The sequence below is a fragment of the Limanda limanda genome, chromosome 4 (genome assembly GCF_963576545.1).
Source record: "Limanda limanda chromosome 4, fLimLim1.1, whole genome shotgun sequence".
Lineage (NCBI taxonomy): Eukaryota > Metazoa > Chordata > Actinopteri > Pleuronectiformes > Pleuronectidae > Limanda > Limanda limanda.
The window spans coordinates 25882143-25899797 of NC_083639.1; the positions used below are offsets into that span (position 1 = coordinate 25882143).

A 17655-nucleotide genomic window follows, 5' to 3' on the forward strand; every position below is an offset into this window, starting at 1 on the left:
ACGCCATAGAAGACACCAACAAATTTAATTTAGTAAAACAACATTCTAGATTTGAGTACATGTGCTTTCAAACAGGGGATTTTTTACAGTGGAATTTATAACGTCACATCCTGCCTGCTCAGAGAACCCCCCCCTCTCTCCTAAATAATCCGGAAATGATCCCAAACACTGACTCAAACAATCTCCTGCTGCATTCTTCAATGTGAAAGAGAAACTCTGGGACATCTTCTGTAGTTCATGTCTGAAAACTGCCTAATTGGCATTTTTTTTGCTGTACACTGCATTTTAATTACACGTTCATACCATATAATATATATCCAAACTATCTTTAATCTGATTTGACGCTTTTGTCTCTAGTTTATTCTGTGGCCGTTCTCTTTTAAAGGCGTTACTCTGCTATTTCTGACCTCACTCTACCTACAGCAGTGTTTCTATTTCTGCCTCTAATCACATTTGCGGCGCTGCAGCCTCAAGCAGCTCGTGGCGTTCAGGAGACGCCGCCAACACGAGGTAACGTCAGAGGTCAAGTCCAGATTTAAATCTCAATTCCTCCTCGACTCCAACTCAATTACTCACAGGCACATTTAACTTATCTGATAGATAGATAGATAGATAGATAGATAGATAGATAGATAGATAGATAGATAGATAGATAGATAGATAGATAGATAGATAGATAGATAGATAGATAGATAGATAGATAGATAGATAGATAGATAGATAGATAGATAGATAGATAGATAGATAGATAGATAGATAGATAGATAGATAGATAGATAGATAGATAGATAGATAGATAGATAGATAGATAGATAGATAGATAGATAGATAGATAGATAGATAGATAGATAGATAGATAGATAGATAGATAGATAGATAGATAGATTACTTTATTCATCCCCGAAGGGAAATTAAGTCGTCATAGCAGCCGGTATATTTGAATACAATAAAATACAATACAATAGAATAAAATAAAAAATATTGAGGTAGAAAGAATAAAAACAGAAACACAAGATAAATAGGTAGATAAGGTGCAGTGGCAAGATGATGGTAATAGTACTGATGATATGATGGTAATGGTATTGTTAGACAGTATATAAAAATATTACAGTATATATGGTATATAATATAACATAATATATATTTATATATATGATAGTAATTATACCAATATAATAGCAGTATATAGTAATAATGGCAGCAACAGTATATATAATGATAATAATAATAATAATATAATAATAATAATTATAATTATAACATGTACACATGTATAAATATGTGTATATAGACTTATATATACAAAGAATATACAGAGAGTATGATATAATATATGATATATAGTGGAGGTATAAATATAAGTATTTGACTATACAATTGAAAATATAATATACTATGAGTGTAAGAATATGTAGACAGAGTGTGCAAAAGACAATATTATTGTATAAAATTATACGTTTATACGTGTTTACACACAGGGGGGAAGAAGAAGAAGAAGAACAGATCCCTGTGTCACTGTTGTCCAGAAGATTTATTAAAACACATTGAACAAATACACAGAATACAAATAAAAAGATGACAATTCACTTTTTTTTTCATTCGGTTTGCTATACAGAACAAATATCGGAACCATAACACTGCTCGGAGCTGGTGGTCTGTAGATGCTAGATCCACGACCGCCTCCAGGAAGTGAACCGTCAGACGCTTCACATGCTGCAACAAAGGTGCCTCTTATCAGGGTCTTTTGGTAGCTTTAGAAGCCATGTTAATAAGCATGTACATACATTGTTAACATATTTATAGTATTAGACTGAAGCCTTGTTTTTCTAACAGACATTACATTCGTACCGACTTCAGTTTGATTGCATTTCATTGCAGGATGTTTTTGATGTCGTCTCTCCCGAGGGGAGAAAGGACGAGATCGTGACTGATGAGCACGTCGAGTCGCACACTGCAGTTCTGTGGCAAACACCATCCAGCAGACATTCAACTTCTTCTATTTTCCAGTTTGATACGCAAATCTATAGCAGACGGACTTATCTCTGAAAAAAAAAATCGTTTCAAGTATTTACATGTTTCTGAGGTTGTATCTGTCCAGCAACCTAATAATACATGTCATGGTCGAGTAATCGCTGACGTGAGAGGAAAACACGGCGAAACTGAACAGCACGGATTCACTCTGACAAAGAATAGCGCAGGAATAACCGATATGATGCACTTCAGGAAAAATGATTCTGCTCGTGTTTGAGTTGAGTCAAAGCGAGTCGGAGATCTGAGGGGGGGCCAGGCTGCAGTCACACAATCAGAGTTAAGAGGAAAAGATGAGAGCTCCTCAGGACAATCATCGGAATCGTCCAAGAGGAGAGTAAGAAAATACACTTCCCACTCAGTTTAGATTAGTCCAATCACAGTCGTCTTCCCCATGATGTCGAATTAGTGCTGCGGAGAAGACACAAACTGAAGACGCCAAAGAAAATGTGTCAATGTCGAGAAGAATTTTCCCTTTGAGACCAAATATTTGAGCTAAATAAATTGGATTGGACTCACAGAAGATTGCTGTACGTAGTGGACAGTCACTTTAGTGCAAGATAATAACAGATGGATATGTGGCAGCAGCACACTTTTCTAAAGAAAATAACCCATAACTGAGGAAAGTGTCAAAGTGAAGACATCAGCTTAGAGTTGATGTTGTGCAACACGGGTCCTTAAAAGCTGATAAATACACAATATTCCTTCAAATGGACGTTTAGACGGCGACGAGAACAGTTCCAGTCGTCACCTCTAACTTCACCAGATCATCTTCTTCTTAATGGCACCAAATACATCGAAGGTTACATAGAGAGAGGCAAAGTAAAGCTCGAATCAAGACTTAATGTTCCATCGCACCTTGAGAACTCAACTTGTTGGTCAGTTGTAATCAACAGGGTGGGGGGGGGGGAAGGGGGACTGGGAAAGTCCCTGGGACGTATGACAGAATGAAAAAAGTCACTCTCCACTCACAACTCTGTGGGTTTGACCCTGGATGTGGATGTGGACCAGATGTGTTTTTGTTCATAGTGCAGTCCAGGGGAGTAATTCATAGAAGGCAGAACAGGATCCCACTATGTTTTACTGTAAGATCATGTTATATATATATATATTAAAAACTAACCAATCACACAGCCTTCAGGCACTATGCGTACGGTGGAGTACTGGGGCCAAGTTGAAATAAGAAAATTCAGAGATTTGGAGAATGAATTAAGTTGTAATTGGCATTTTTACAGTAGAATATATCAGAAGATCTGTCGCCTGCGATAAGATGAGCAATGTGGAGAATCTTGTCAAGTCTCACAAATAATATGAAACGTAATAATTTGGCACATCAGCTCGAAATGAGACATAAGCATCTGGATTATACTGGTTATGGTCTGAGGGTTAAACCTGATCACATCTGCATGTCAATCAAAGAGGTTTCATGGGTTCACAGTGAGATTGTTTGAAGAGTTTGATCCATAAAATTACAACTTTGTTCTCGTGCTGTTTTCAACTTTATTCCTAATGTCTCTGAATTTTCTTTTTTCTCATTCAAACCAAGTTGAACATCCAAACTCAAAAAACGGCCCCAAATGTCCAAATGTCTTTCTAAAGTTAGCTCACGTTATAAATATTCATAATGAGATCATGTTGGAGTTTCAATATTAATCATTTCCTACGAGCACAGTCGTCTCGAATAATTTCCAATTCATGAAACCTTGAATATCTCAGCATTTAGTTCAGTTTGGAGACTGAAAGTGAGACAGAGAGAGAGAGAGAGAGAGAGAGAGAGAGAGAGAGAGAGAAAGAGAGAGAGAGAGAGAAGGAAAACGACCTCCCATACTCTGTGTACAGTTCATTTAATATCATAATGTAATTATAGCCTGAATGGGGTCAGATAAATGTAGTTTCAATAAATAAATACATGACTTTTAACCATTTTAACAGTTATATGTTATTAAAGAAGAAAGTGTATAATCATAGAAACCCCACGAAGGCTATAATTCCATTATGTTTAGAAGTAGTTTCTCTCTCTTCGTGAAGGACACAGATCAAATTCATTTAGAGACATGGTGTCTTACCTCGTGTCGGGGGTATCAGAGAAAACAATAATAAATCATAATCCTGCCCCACCGGCCTCCAGGGTTAAGCTCTACCGCCACAACTAACATTCAAATATAGAAAGAATCACAAATATCGTACCATACACGGGAAATACTAAGTCGTCTCTGAAATGCATTAAAAACCGCCGGCGTCTGATTTCCTCCACGTATTGTTTCACGTCTTCTGACTATGATTATTCCTATGTGAGGTAAAGTAAACAGCAGTCTCTGAGTATATACAGTACAAGAGGCCGACCCTCCCAGGGAGCTGCAGCCCGGTGCGACTGCAAGCGACCAGCAGGTGGCAGTCTCACGAGGATTCAGACAGACCGTGTCCAGCTACTACTGCATACATGATAATAGCTTCTGATGCATTCAAATTAAAATACTGTATCCACTGGTTACTACATGAATGACAAAAAAAAACACACATATTCATTTTGAAGTAACGATATTGGCCCCAATCGGTAAAAACAATCTCTTCAATCAAACTATGAGTGAAGACGTCCTCGACTCGGCCTCGTCTTCGCGGAGGAGAAGCTCCAGTGGGGGGGGAGTCACAGTGTACAATGAGTGGGGGGGGGTGGAGAGAAGCAGCAGGGCGCACGCGGAATCAAACAGTCGAGGCTGGCACGAATTAAACACACATTCCAAGATTAGATTGAGTCCCGATCGAGAGCATCGGGAACCGAGTTCTGCCTCAGTCAAGGGAACTGCTCCTTTCTCCCTCCTCCTCCTTCCTCCCCTTCCTCCTCCTCCTTCCCCTCCTCCTCTTCATCCTCCTCTACTGGAATACTTGTGTACGATCCTCAAAAGGTAAAAGTGCAAATTGTTATAAGATAGATACATCTGCGTTAAAAAGTGAATCGCCTCGTCCACGGACAGCAGAGAGCTTGATGGTTGTAGATTGGAAAGGAGCGGGCGGGGGGGGGCGAGGGCGATGAAGCAGAAGGAAATGGGCGGAGTCTCAACGCTCGTCTAGTCCTCGATGCAGATGACATCACTGGGTTTGCCCGACTTGAGGTCCGGCGTGACTGCGTCTCTCAAGGAGTCGAGGGACTTCTTGTCCAGATGGCTTGTGGGGGGGGGCGGGCCGTTAGAGGACACTGAGGAGGACGAGAGAGAGGGAGAAGGTTAATGTTTGTCCCAGTGGAATAATTATCAGTGTTTAATCTTTCTCTCATGATTCAGTGACGAGCAAACAGAAAGAACAATGTAAATTCAGCAAGTATTTAACTTGTTAACATTAAAAACTGAAAGAGAGCAAACACAGAATCAGAAAGTTGGTCTGGAAACACAAACACAATGTTTATACCCCAATGAGGATATGGGAACTTATGTTAAATGTCATAATTCAATTTCATTAATGATGACAAGACGTAATTTTTCCTGATGACGAATGATAATCGTCTAATCCAGACAAACTGATTATCTTGTCTCTAATGTTGTTGTTTGCAAAAGGTGATGAATGGCTGAACTGCATGATGTTATTTTCTGATTCAATAAAGATGTCATTCCTTCCATTTTATTATAAATGATATCATATCTGAAAAAAACAATTTGTCAAAAGATGACTTCACTTGTAATGTGATGTCATGTGATGAGGGAATAAATGTAATACATCAATATATCAAACTTAGCTCCGGATTTTCTCTCTCGTCCAATTATTAATGCAGATATCTTGGAAAATGTGGTTTTCTGATCATATTTCATTCATTTTATCCCACTAATGCCTGATGGTGCAAATACTACACATACCATGAAGGTATTGTTAGTACTCTGCCGCCATCTAGTGGTCGGAGTGGAGAATACATACTAGCCCCTTGGTACTGTGCAGCAAAGTTATTTTGAGGTATTAAGCTGTATTTGAAATACTGTGCTGATGGAACAGCAATGATTGTACAGAAACATATGTTGTTATTCATTTTCAAGCAAAAGCAGCATCAATATAATAATCTACATACCAGAGACTGGAAAATTTGTTAAATTACGTTTATGCCCCATTATGCCCTAATGTCGCAAATTTGCCTCATACCTAAATTTTATATCTATTGTATATGCTATATTGAAATTAACAATCTCCACTTAATTTAGACTCTGTATGACAGCCAAAAACACAAATAATATTTTTTTTATATAATTGGAAATTAATTCATATAATAAGGGGTTAATTTTTTACTTATAAGCTCCAAAAGTTAATGATCTGGAGAAACATGCCCAAGTATTAATCCCACCAAGTTTGGAAAAAATCTGTCCATGCATTTTCGAGTTATATTGTACACACACACACACACACACACACACACACACACACACACTTGTTTCAAATCACCTGTTATCCACTGCAGATGTTGATCCTTACCGCTGACGTAGGGTCCCATCGGCATCTGACTGTAGTTCACCATGGGCTGCCCCCCCGGGCCTCTGAAGCCCCCCCCGAAGCTGCTTCCGTACATCTGGGAGCAGCCGAACGCCCCCTGGCTGAAAGGCTGAGGGACAGACATGAAGTTAACCTGCTGTGTGTGTGAGAGATTCACAGGACCGACAACACAAGACATGGTGATCAAACAACATGTCATTCAGATACATTTCTTTCCTGCTAAAAAAAACCAAGAACACAGAGTCGGATCGGCAACAGTTTCCCTGGTAACAACAGGAGCTGAGCATAGCAACCGAGGAAACGCACACATGATGAATATATAACCTGTTGTATAAGTGAAAATAAAACACACACTCCTGCTGGAGAACAGGTGCAGGAGACGAGAAAGTAATCCTCCGGGACCGAGACGTGTTGGAAGTGAAGAACTACTTGTCTGGACTTTGCACCTGAGGGAAGTTTCCCACCGGGGACAGTGAGTCTCCACAGGTTCCCTCTGCAGGAATCATGTGGGCGGCGAGTCGTGACTACACAAACACTTCAGGGTTTTCAGACCGGAGCCGTTTAATTTGACCGAGTTCTTTAACACGTTTGACTCACAATCGTTTCCTCAGTAGCTAGAAAACATTGAAGGTGCAGAGGGGAACTAACTTCTTTGTGTTTGAGAAAAACTGTTGCTATGGTCTGTTGCAGTGGTGGGAAGTAACGAAGTAGAAATACTTTGTTACTGTACTTAAGTAAATTTTTCACATATCTGTACTTTACTTGAGTATTTATTTTCCTGACAACTTTTTACTTTTACTCGTTACATTTGAGAACAAATATCAATACTTTCTACTTCTTACATTCTGAAAACTGTTTATAGTTGATTCTTTGTTGTCTCTATAGGAGTTCAGATGCGCTGGTCCATTACTATTTGAACCTCAGCATCTAGGGTTCAAAATTGGTAAAATGATACATTATATACATTATATTCATATTGTTGTTATAATTTTTCAGTCAGTTGAGATAAATCTTGAGGAGAAACATTTTGGGTTGTTTTGTGTCTGTATAGGATTACTATAAAAAGCACTTTGCATTTTTAATTTTGGTACTTGTACTTTTACTTTTGATACTTAAGTACATTTCAACAGCAGATACTTTTGATACTTAAGTACTTTTAATATGAGCTACTTTAAGACTTTTACTCAAGTCATTTTCTGACGGGTGACTTCTACTTTTACCGAAGTCACTTTCAGGTAAGATATCTGTACTTTTACTCAAGTATGGCTTTCAAGTACTTTATACACCACTGGTCTGTTGCCATCGTGGTTTACTACACACAAAGAGTTAGAAACCTGCTTTACTTTCGGCCAGCAGCAGATCACGTGTTATTGTGATGATGCAATACTCGTTAGTGTCACAGTCTCCATGTCATTGTTTCTGTTATAATCTCTATGAACAGATTTTAAATGTGAATTTGCAGAATTTGTAAGCGAGGGACAAGATCTTGGAGCCGGAAGCTTCTGGTTTACGTTTCTGGTTTGACCAATCACGTTTGAGCAGGCGTTGAGTATTGATATGAATATAAGAGAAACATTCGACTCAAGTACGAAAAGAAACGAGTCGGACTGTACACGATGCACAGAGAACAGAAGAGAGTCTTGACCCGGTTATCCTCTGTCTGCACAAGGAGCCCACACATATCGCCCGATCTAAATTCAAGTTATTATTAAGTCCCGAGCACTGATCAAAGGTCAGGGAGGACCCTATTGTTATTGTAAGGATTATTATTATTATTCAGGCAAATGAATTGGCTTTTTGAGGGCTTTAACATGCTCAACTTCTTACCAAAATTTACATATTCTGAAGGAATTTTCAATGGGCGTCGCAAAATGGCTCAACGGTGCCCCCGAGACCCCTGGAACGTGTTCGCATTGACCTGTCTTCACAAAAATCGATATACAGGTTTATCATGACCAGACAAACAAAAAAGTCTGTAGGTGCAATTGGAAAAACACAACAGGAAGCCTGCTATTTTGCATTTAGTGGCCATTTTGGCCATATTCCACATTTTTACTTTGATGTACTTGCACCAGGGTTTTCATTATGATTATTATTATTGTGAGAGATTGACGTGTTTGCTTCCTTCTCTAAAGTCACGTGACCTTTCCTGAACATCTCACCTGCTGCGGCGGCGGCTCGCTGCCTCGGCTGGTGAGGCGGCTCAGGATGCTCCTCTCGGACATCTGCAGCCGCGCCGACACCGGTGGGATCCGGCTCAACATGTTGGGCAGGCGAGTCACATCGGCTTTCATGTCACTCAGAAGCTCCTCCAGCTGGTTCAGCACTGAGAGAACACAGAGCACGGAACACACGACACGTCAGAGAGAGGAACACACAACACGGAACACACAACACATCACAGAGAGGTACACACAACAAGTCAGACAGGCGTTTCACTTCTGTTAAAAAAAAACGGCAAGTCTGGTGTCAAATTAGTGAGAAAAACACCACAACTGAGACTAAAAGCAGAGAATGGTTGAGAGAAAGCATCTTTAAAATTCAAGAGCGAACTCAAATCATTAAAAAAAATAATTGAAATTGAAATTAACAACTGCCAAAAACTAAATGCCATCAAATCTTCCGGTGGCAGATGAATCAGCGAGAGTCACAGACGGAAACATTTTTAGACTTTCAACTCTTCAGTGTTTCGTCTTGGCCTCGACCCAAACTTCTTACTAATGGCTGTCGGCAAGTTGATTTGACGATTAGGTAAATTAATATAAAACGTCACGTCAACTAACCTATTTTACCACTGTTAAAAGTTTTCAAAGATCTCAATGATTTGTAAGATGTCGTTATCAATCCCTCATGGCACAGAAATGTAATTGAGGCTTGATATATTATAGTTTTACCATCAATTTGATTATAAATAAATATAAAACACAAGAAAACACAAATACAAACAAATGCATATAATGTAAATTCAGAATCCTTATGAAATAAAATGTACTAAATATAATATTCTTTTAATGAAGCATACAAATAAATGCACATCCTTTCTGCATTGTTTATTCTGTAAAATAAAAGTTTTGAGTCGGTATCGAGTAAAAAAATAAGTTGACTTTCATTTGAATCAGGTTTTTATAAATTACTTCATTAAAAGATACATATTTTGTGTTGCTACAGTAATTACAGAACTATTAAGTTAAACATATATTATTCCAATCGATAAACATAGTGGTCAAAAAATTATAAATCAAGATATTGATACTTCTGGGGAGATTTCAGCAGACACATTTTTAAACATTCATTTCATGCAGATTTTGTTTTGGAGCCTCAGGCAGACGAGGCCGAGGTTCATTACATCTGTTGCTATCTCTGAGACCTTTGTGCAGCACGGCGTTGGCCGGCTTGTTCCCGGCCAGGGACTCTTTGGACAGGTGCTGGTGGGACTCGGCCAGACACTCCACCTCGGCAAAGCGGGTGTTGAGGGCCATGGCCGGGTGGCCGGGGTCCTGGGTCATGTTCAGGTAGGCCGCCCGCCGCAGCTGCTCCTCGATCACCAGGGCCTGCTCCAGCAGCTTCAGGGAGAAAGAGAGAGAGAGAGAGAGAGAGAGAGAGAGAGTGGGAGAGAGAGAGAGAGAGAGAGAGAGAGAGAGAGAGAGAGAGAGAGATGGCGAAGGGCAGAGGGAAATATTCAGACAAAACAAATCCTCTACTCCTTCAACTCGTCTGTTTTTGCACTTGTTTTGATTTTAATTATGAAGACTCAGCGATTTGCCTTGAAGCGGCGAGCCAGGAACTTGTTCTTCATCTCCAGGTAGTTGCTCTTGTGTATCTCCGTCTTAAAGGGCTCGTTGAGGATAGCGTAGCGGGGGTCATTCTGAATGTCTTGCCAGCGAGCGTAGCCGTGTCTGAGGCGGATTCGGGGTCAAGAAAAACAAACACAAACAGAAGCACAGAAAAAAACCTCATGAAAGTTCTTCACATAAAAACAGCGAGACGCCGACACTCAATGGGTTAAGGAAGTTCTTCACAACTTAAAGTTGGAGAGATTTAGGTTTTCCTCTCTGAGGAAATTTGCCAAAATCTGGAACCCCTTGTTGTTCATTATCAGAATTGTAAGATAGAGTGTGAACAGTATCACAGAGGGTAAGCACAATTAGTACACCAACCTTTCCAATAAACAGATGTTGTTGCTTATGATTATTACTAGTAGTAACATCTGTAGAGGCATGAGTATGACCAGTAGCTATATCTGCTTTCTTTATCAAAATGGCACAGCCTAGACATTGAGAGACAACCCATTGCGTGAGTACTTTTACTTTTAATACTGTAAGCAAATTTAAAAGTAAGTACTTTTAACTTTAACCTAAGTAGGATTGTTGATGTAGTACTTTTACTTTTACTTAAGTATATATTCAGTCAGATATCTGAGTTCTGCTGACGTACCACTAAAACGTACATTCCCAAAATGTTATATATTTTTCTTAAGTTTACTCTCTATGTGTTTTTTGTTTTGTTTCTTTTTCTCTTTTCTTTTCCCTTCACCTAGAGACAGGTCGGGCTGGGACCTCTACAGGGGAAGGAGGTGTGGGTGGGTGTGAGCATTGTACAGTATCTCTTTTATGTCCTCATTTTGTATCGTTGATGCGCAATAAACATAATATAAAATAAAAAAAACAGCGAGACGGCTCCGTGGAGTTTTAAATTGCTCCTTCCACCGCACCCCCCCTCCGGCCGTGAGCAACCCCATCACCGTGGCACAGATGCTCTCTCGCCTCTCGCTCGCACATCTGGGGGAAAAGGATACGTTACGATGCCGGCCAGCAGCCAGTAGTCATGGCGACGGTGCCAGATGTCGTGCATCTTCCCCGAGGTCAGCGCGGCCCGCTCCTCGGTCTGCCACAGGGTGTGCAGCTCTGACGGCAGCGAGTCAAAGACAGAGGGGGGGTGTTTTTAAACAGAAACACAAAGTAGGTAAGTGAGAAACACACGAGAGCACATTAAACAACACACACACAACACACAACAACTTCATTACGGCACCTGAAATAAACAACCAGTGTTCAGAGAGCACAAATCCAGGAGACATTAAACAAAGTCTGGCAGGAGGATGTGATATTATTAAACTCGGGAGAGAGTCGTGAAATCAAAATCGTTATATTTAGGAGAAAGCGCTTCCAGCTGTGAGGAAAAACAAGTTCTGAGTGGAATCAGCTCGAGTGCTGTCGTCCCACTTCCTGTATTCACTGCTCATTTGTCTCCAGATCATAACTGGCTCATCCTCCGTCTCGTAACGACAGAGAAATCATTTAAGTTCCCCGATTAAATCTCAGCCGCACAATAATACACAACATTATGGAAATGAGTCTGAGCCTTTGAACAACACATGGTTATGTTTTTGTCTTCTTTCAGACCAATGTCTAAAATGGGATTCATGTTTATTCTGACAGATTTAAACAGTTAACACCAGGTTTAAATCTAAAATAATCAGACATGTCATGTTTGTTCACTATGATGTATTGGGGCCATATTCAAGAAATTTAATTCAGAGATTTCGAGAGTAAAGTCAAAATATTACGAGAATAAAGTTGTTATTCAACAAGAAAATTGGTAATTGACAAGAAAGTTGTAATTTAAGAAAAAAGTCGTAATATTACGTTCTGTGTGGTTCTTTCTTCAGAGTTTCATACAATAGACTTACACAGACTAGACTTATACAAGTATAAATTAAAGAGATGCTCCACATTCCTCATTTTAACTCAGGTGATTTTCTAATATTCCCAGATAAAATAACATGTAGCTTAAAATTCTCTCCTACATTTACAAAATATCTTTCCCTTCTTTAATTGGCCCTAATACTACGTTATAGTTAATGAGTTAAGTTACATGAAGACCAATTAAACTTCCATTTCTCCATGTGAGCGAATTATTCTCATAAACATGAAAACACATTGCAAACCCTTAATACCATAATACTCTCATAATAATAGTTTCAGAAGCTTTGACACATTTTCTTTTAATAGAACTTAACTTATTCTTACCTGTAAAACCTCCGTCAGCGATATTAAACATGAACTTGGCTTTGAACCCGTTCCTCTCCTCCTTCCTGCTCTCGTCCAGCTCCTCCAGAGAGTCTTTGTCTCCGTTCAGCCGTCCGTCCAACGCCTCCTCGCTCTTCACGTCGTCTGCAGCAGCGACGACAGAGCAGTCGATTCAAAAGAGCAACAAACACCACAAAGGAAATATCAGCGATGCTTCACAGATCGATAGTTACCTGGCTTGTTCTCCTTGTCTTCACTTTTGGCCAGAGGAGAATCGTTATCTCCTTTTTCTGACTCTCTGCAGGGATCCGCTGAGGACACAAAGAGGCATTTCAGGTGAAATTAAAAAAACCTCACAGAGAAAAACTCCAAACTCTGCAGCTCCCGGATGGTGCACCGCTCACTTTTAGGTGAGATTTGAGCGGATGACAGCTCGGCCGGCTTCAAAGCCGACTCTTTGGGGTTGGCAGATGGCTCCGTCTTTGTGGAGGGCGCCTCGCTGCTGTCCCTCTCATCTCCCGTCTTCTCCTCTGAGCCGGCCTTGCTCTCCTCGCTGTCAGCCGCCTTCTCAGGTGCAGACGCCGGCTCCGAGCTGGAGGTCTGTCGAGGGACAAGCTGCGAGGACGGAGGAGAAGAGGAGGAAAGTTGGCAGAGGGCAAAGAGACGAGTTGAAAAGGTGTGGAAGTTTGACAAAGGCGTCTTCAGAGACAACAAGTGTGGTGGTTTGAAAGCGTAATGAAGCACGGGAAGACGGACAAGACGCCGGAGGAGAGCAGGATGAAAGAGACGTCTGGAGGAGGAGAGGACTCACCTCCTGCTCGGACACTTTCTTGCTGTCCTGCTCTGTGGTCTCCTTGTCCTCCGTGCTCCCCAGGAGGGACTCGCCCTTCTCTGCAAGTCAGAAAACAGCAAAAAACTCAAACTTACATCTTATTTTTTTTTTTAAATCTTTCTGAGCTTAAGCTTCAGAGAGAAGTGAAAGTCTCTGTTCTGACCGGGGGGGACGGGGGTCCCGGGCTGAGTGGCCACGGGACTCGCCGGCACCGGCGTGTTGGGATCGGAGGAGACGCTCTCCGTCAGCTTCTTCAGCTCCATGCCGATGGGAATCAGATCCGGAGAACTCAGCTTCCCGTTCACGTGCTCGAACTCCTGCACCTGCACAGAGATTCACTCAAATGAGATCTGTGATATCATTTTATTTTATATATCATATTATATTAATTATATATATGATATTAGATATATTAATTATATTATTCAACATTAATTTGCTTTTAGTTCAGAATTAGCATAGGTTTGAATTCAGTGAAGATGAAACAATCAGACTACGTTGTTGGTTTGTTGTTTGTTTGTTCGTCAGCAGAATTACACAAAAACTGCTAAATGCATTTTCATGAAAGAACCCATTAAATTTCGCCATTTGTCTTTATTCAGCCAATAGAGGTAAAAAAGCTGCAACTACAACTAGATGTGTAGATGAGATCATGAGGATTGATTTGATTTGTATTTTGTATCAACCTGTCACTCCTCCACAATGGAAATTATGATTCCGTGACTGTTTTGATATCTTAGCGATAAGATTGAAGTTGAACTATTCTCGCAGCTTCTCAGATGAAATGGAAAATATCAAAGTGATGTGAATGTCACTCTGAATCTGCAGACACCTGCACCGACTAAAACTAGATCTACTGGGGAACGGATCTTTTTCCCAGTGTCTGAGTAAAGCGACGTTTCTTCATAATAATTTAACTATTAATCTATTATCTCTGCTAAATTGTACGACAACTCCTGCACCTGCACAGAGGGACAAGTGATCATCATTACATTAGTTACATCACATTGTATGAATTATATATACGATATTAGATATATTTAACTTACTTATTCAACTTTAATTTGCTTGTAGTTCAGAATTAGCATAGTTTTGAATTTAGTGAAGATGAAACAATCAGACTATTGAGTCATTGGTTTGTTGACGGACTCCTGACATTTTCTGTTGTTTGTTGGTTCGTTGTTTGTTTGTTCGTCAGCAGAATTACACAAAAACTGCTAAATGAATTTTCATGAAAGAACCCATTACATTTTTACCATTTGTCTTTGTTCAGCATATAGAGCTACAAACCTGCAACGACAACCAATTTGTAGATGAGGATTGATTTGTATTTTGTATCAACCTGTCACTCCTCCACAATGGAAATTATGATTTTCAGGACTGTTTTGCTATCTTAGCGATAAGATTGAAGTTGAAATATTCGCCCAGGTTCTCAGATGAGATGATTTTCTGCTTTTCATTGGTAAATATCACAGGGATGTGAATGTCACACTGAATCCACAGACACCTGCAACAGCTAAAACCAGATCTACTGGGGAACGGATCTTTATCCCAGTGTCTGAGTAAAGTGAGGTTTCCCCTTAATAATTTAACTTAATCTATTATCTCTGCTAAATTGTACGACAAACCAAAACAACACAATAGGCGTATGAAGGTGATGATGTCACATATAGTTTGATAAATATAATGAAGTCCATTAATTGATTAGTTACTTTGCTGGTTGAAATATTTTTTGAAAGATGCCAAACATGGATTCCAGCCTCAAATGAGACAATTTGCTGCTTTTCTTTGGTAAATAAAACCGTAATCTGAATATCACAGGGTTTTGTATTTTGAAATCGTAACCCTAATTCCCAGAGAATACACAAACCCTTTTCCTCTCCTGCGTCTACAGCCTCACAAAGCAAACAAACATCTGAATCTGTAGTTTGAGTGGGAAACAGCTTCTTGTCTGCAGCTGCCTCTGGATGAACAGTTTGACCCACTTCCTCTAATCTCCCGGCGCTGCAGCGGAGAACCCGGCGTTCGGTGTTTTACCTTCTTCCTGACGAGGGACATGACCCCGATCCGGGTGAGGACGTGCTGGCGAGACAGACCCTCTCGCGGGACGCCATCAGCGAAGGTCTCCGCCCCGTCCGCCCCCGGCTCACACAGATGTCTCATGAACAGAGACACATAGGCCCTGGTGAAGAAAACACTTAAGAGTTAGAGTCCTCTGAGTTTAAAAACATGGCGTTGGTGCTGTCGACCACTGGGGAGAAAAGCAGTAAAGGCAGCACTTGTATCATTAGTAGCAATTAGAATGTGGTTATAGTGGTTGTTTGTATAAATCCAGGCTGATCGATATATTGATTGGATGATAATATCGGCCAATATGACACAAGTCAGCGTTTATGTTTCACGTTTCTTAATTGAAGTTGTATGTATTGTTTTTGTGTTTATTTGTGTTTTTCTTGTTTTTATTTATATATATGGGTATTTTATAAGCTTATTACAATAATTCTAAACTGGATCCATATTTAAATTTGACTACTTTATCTTTTTAAGGCTTTAATTTGTCTATAGTAGTTTTCTATTCCTGTGAGTTTGGAGAAGGCTTTGATAGAAGCATTTAAACCTTAATTTTTAATTAAAATTAAACATTTAAATTAAACATTAATTAAACATGATGTAAGATCCAACTGAACAAATGAAATATGGAGAATACAGAACAAATAGAGACTAACAACCTTTTTAAACTGCTGTTGACACCTGGGGAAAAGCAGTAAGAGCAGCACCTGAAGTATTAGTAGGAGTATTGTAATGTGTTAGTAGTGGTTGATCATGTAAGTCCAGGCTGATCGATATATTGATTGGATGATAATATCGGCCAATATGACACATATCTGCGTTTATGCTTGTCGATATGAAAACTAAGATGCGCATTCACGTTTCTTAATCGTAAATATATCTATTTTTTTCTTTTTCTTTCTATATATGAGTATTTTATAAGCTTATTGCAATATTTAACTGGATCCATATTTAAATTTGACAATTTTACCTTTTTAAGGCTCTAATTTGTCTATGGTGGTTTTCTATTCCTGTGAGTTTGGAGAAAGCTTTGATAAAAGCATTTAAACCTTAATTTTGAATGTAAATTAAATATGATATAAGATCCAACTGAACAAGTGAAATATGGAGAATACAGAACAATTAGAGACTAACAACCTCTGTGTCTGTTGAATATTCCAGTAACAGTAACAGCAGTCAGACCAGTAGAGCCAGTAGTGACCGCAGCAGCACCAGTGGTGGTTAAACTTTATTAGCTCGTATTTTGATTGACAAATAACAAACAGAAGTCAGGGCTACAAAGATTGTTTGTGCAATGTTTGGGTTTTGGTTCATTATGCAGAGAGAGAGAGAGGGGACCCTGGAACTGGCAAGGCCGACTTTTAAAGAGTTTACGAGAGAGTTCTGGAGCTTTGCTCTCGGCAAACCAATTAAATATGAGAAGCCGACAAAACAGCCGGGAACTGCTTCTTAACTTGGCAGGAAAAAAAGCCCCTGTGTGAATAGACAGTTATGTGTGAATCATATAAAACCATCACACTCTCAGTGTAGAAAACTGAGGGAGTCTCACCGGAACTCGCGCTCGCTCTTCCCTCGCAGGTCCCTGACCAGCCAGTGGGAGTTGAAGGCGTCCTGCGGCGGCATGCCCCAGCGCATGATGGCGTTCAGGAAGGCTTTCCTCTGGCGGGCGTTGAACCCCAGGACCTTCGAAAGAGAAAGAACAGATCAGAATGAGGATCTCAACCAACAACCAGAGCACGTTACTCTGAGAACTACAAACGACAGATTGTACTGAACTACCTGGTGTGTGTACAGTCATGTGTTATGTGATGTATTGTGTGTTTTATAAAGTAACTAGAAGGTCATTTAGCAGATTATGATACCTTCAGTAGGGTTGCAAAGGGGCGGAAAGTTTCCGGTAAATTTCCGGAAACTTTCCGGAAACTTTCAATGGGAAGTTTAGCTCGGGAATTTTGGGAATTTTGAAGAAAAAAAATACGCAAATTAAACGCTGAGCAATAAAAACATCATTCAAAACTCTATTTTAAAGATGTATGAAAGGTTGAATTTCAACCCTCCACTGTGCATTCTTCCATCACATGCACAGATAACTCCCAGCATCCTTCACTCTACAGCAGGGCTATTGAGGCCTGCTGTAGTGTGCAGGACTAGTCAGGTAAGTTTCAATGATATTACTGGGGAAAATATATTATCATACTGATTGAGGATTGTTCATCTGTTCATCTAGCC

At 39.9% G+C, this 17655-nt stretch overlaps 1 protein-coding gene across 1 annotated transcript in view; it reads right to left on the bottom strand.

Moving 5' to 3' along the window:
* Positions 1-5093: 5093 nt before the first annotated feature.
* Positions 5094-17655, bottom strand: part of chd5 (chromodomain helicase DNA binding protein 5) — a 48771-nt gene continuing 36209 nt past the window's right edge. The window contains 13 exon segments of the mRNA XM_061069189.1: positions 5094-5221; positions 6478-6604; positions 8658-8821; positions 9863-10058; positions 10259-10391; positions 11291-11399; positions 12525-12668; positions 12758-12835; positions 12929-13116; positions 13313-13415; positions 13520-13679; positions 15394-15538; positions 16976-17109. Coding sequence (XP_060925172.1) covers positions 5094-5221; positions 6478-6604; positions 8658-8821; positions 9863-10058; positions 10259-10391; positions 11291-11399; positions 12525-12668; positions 12758-12835; positions 12929-13116; positions 13313-13415; positions 13520-13679; positions 15394-15538; positions 16976-17109 — 1809 coding nt within the window.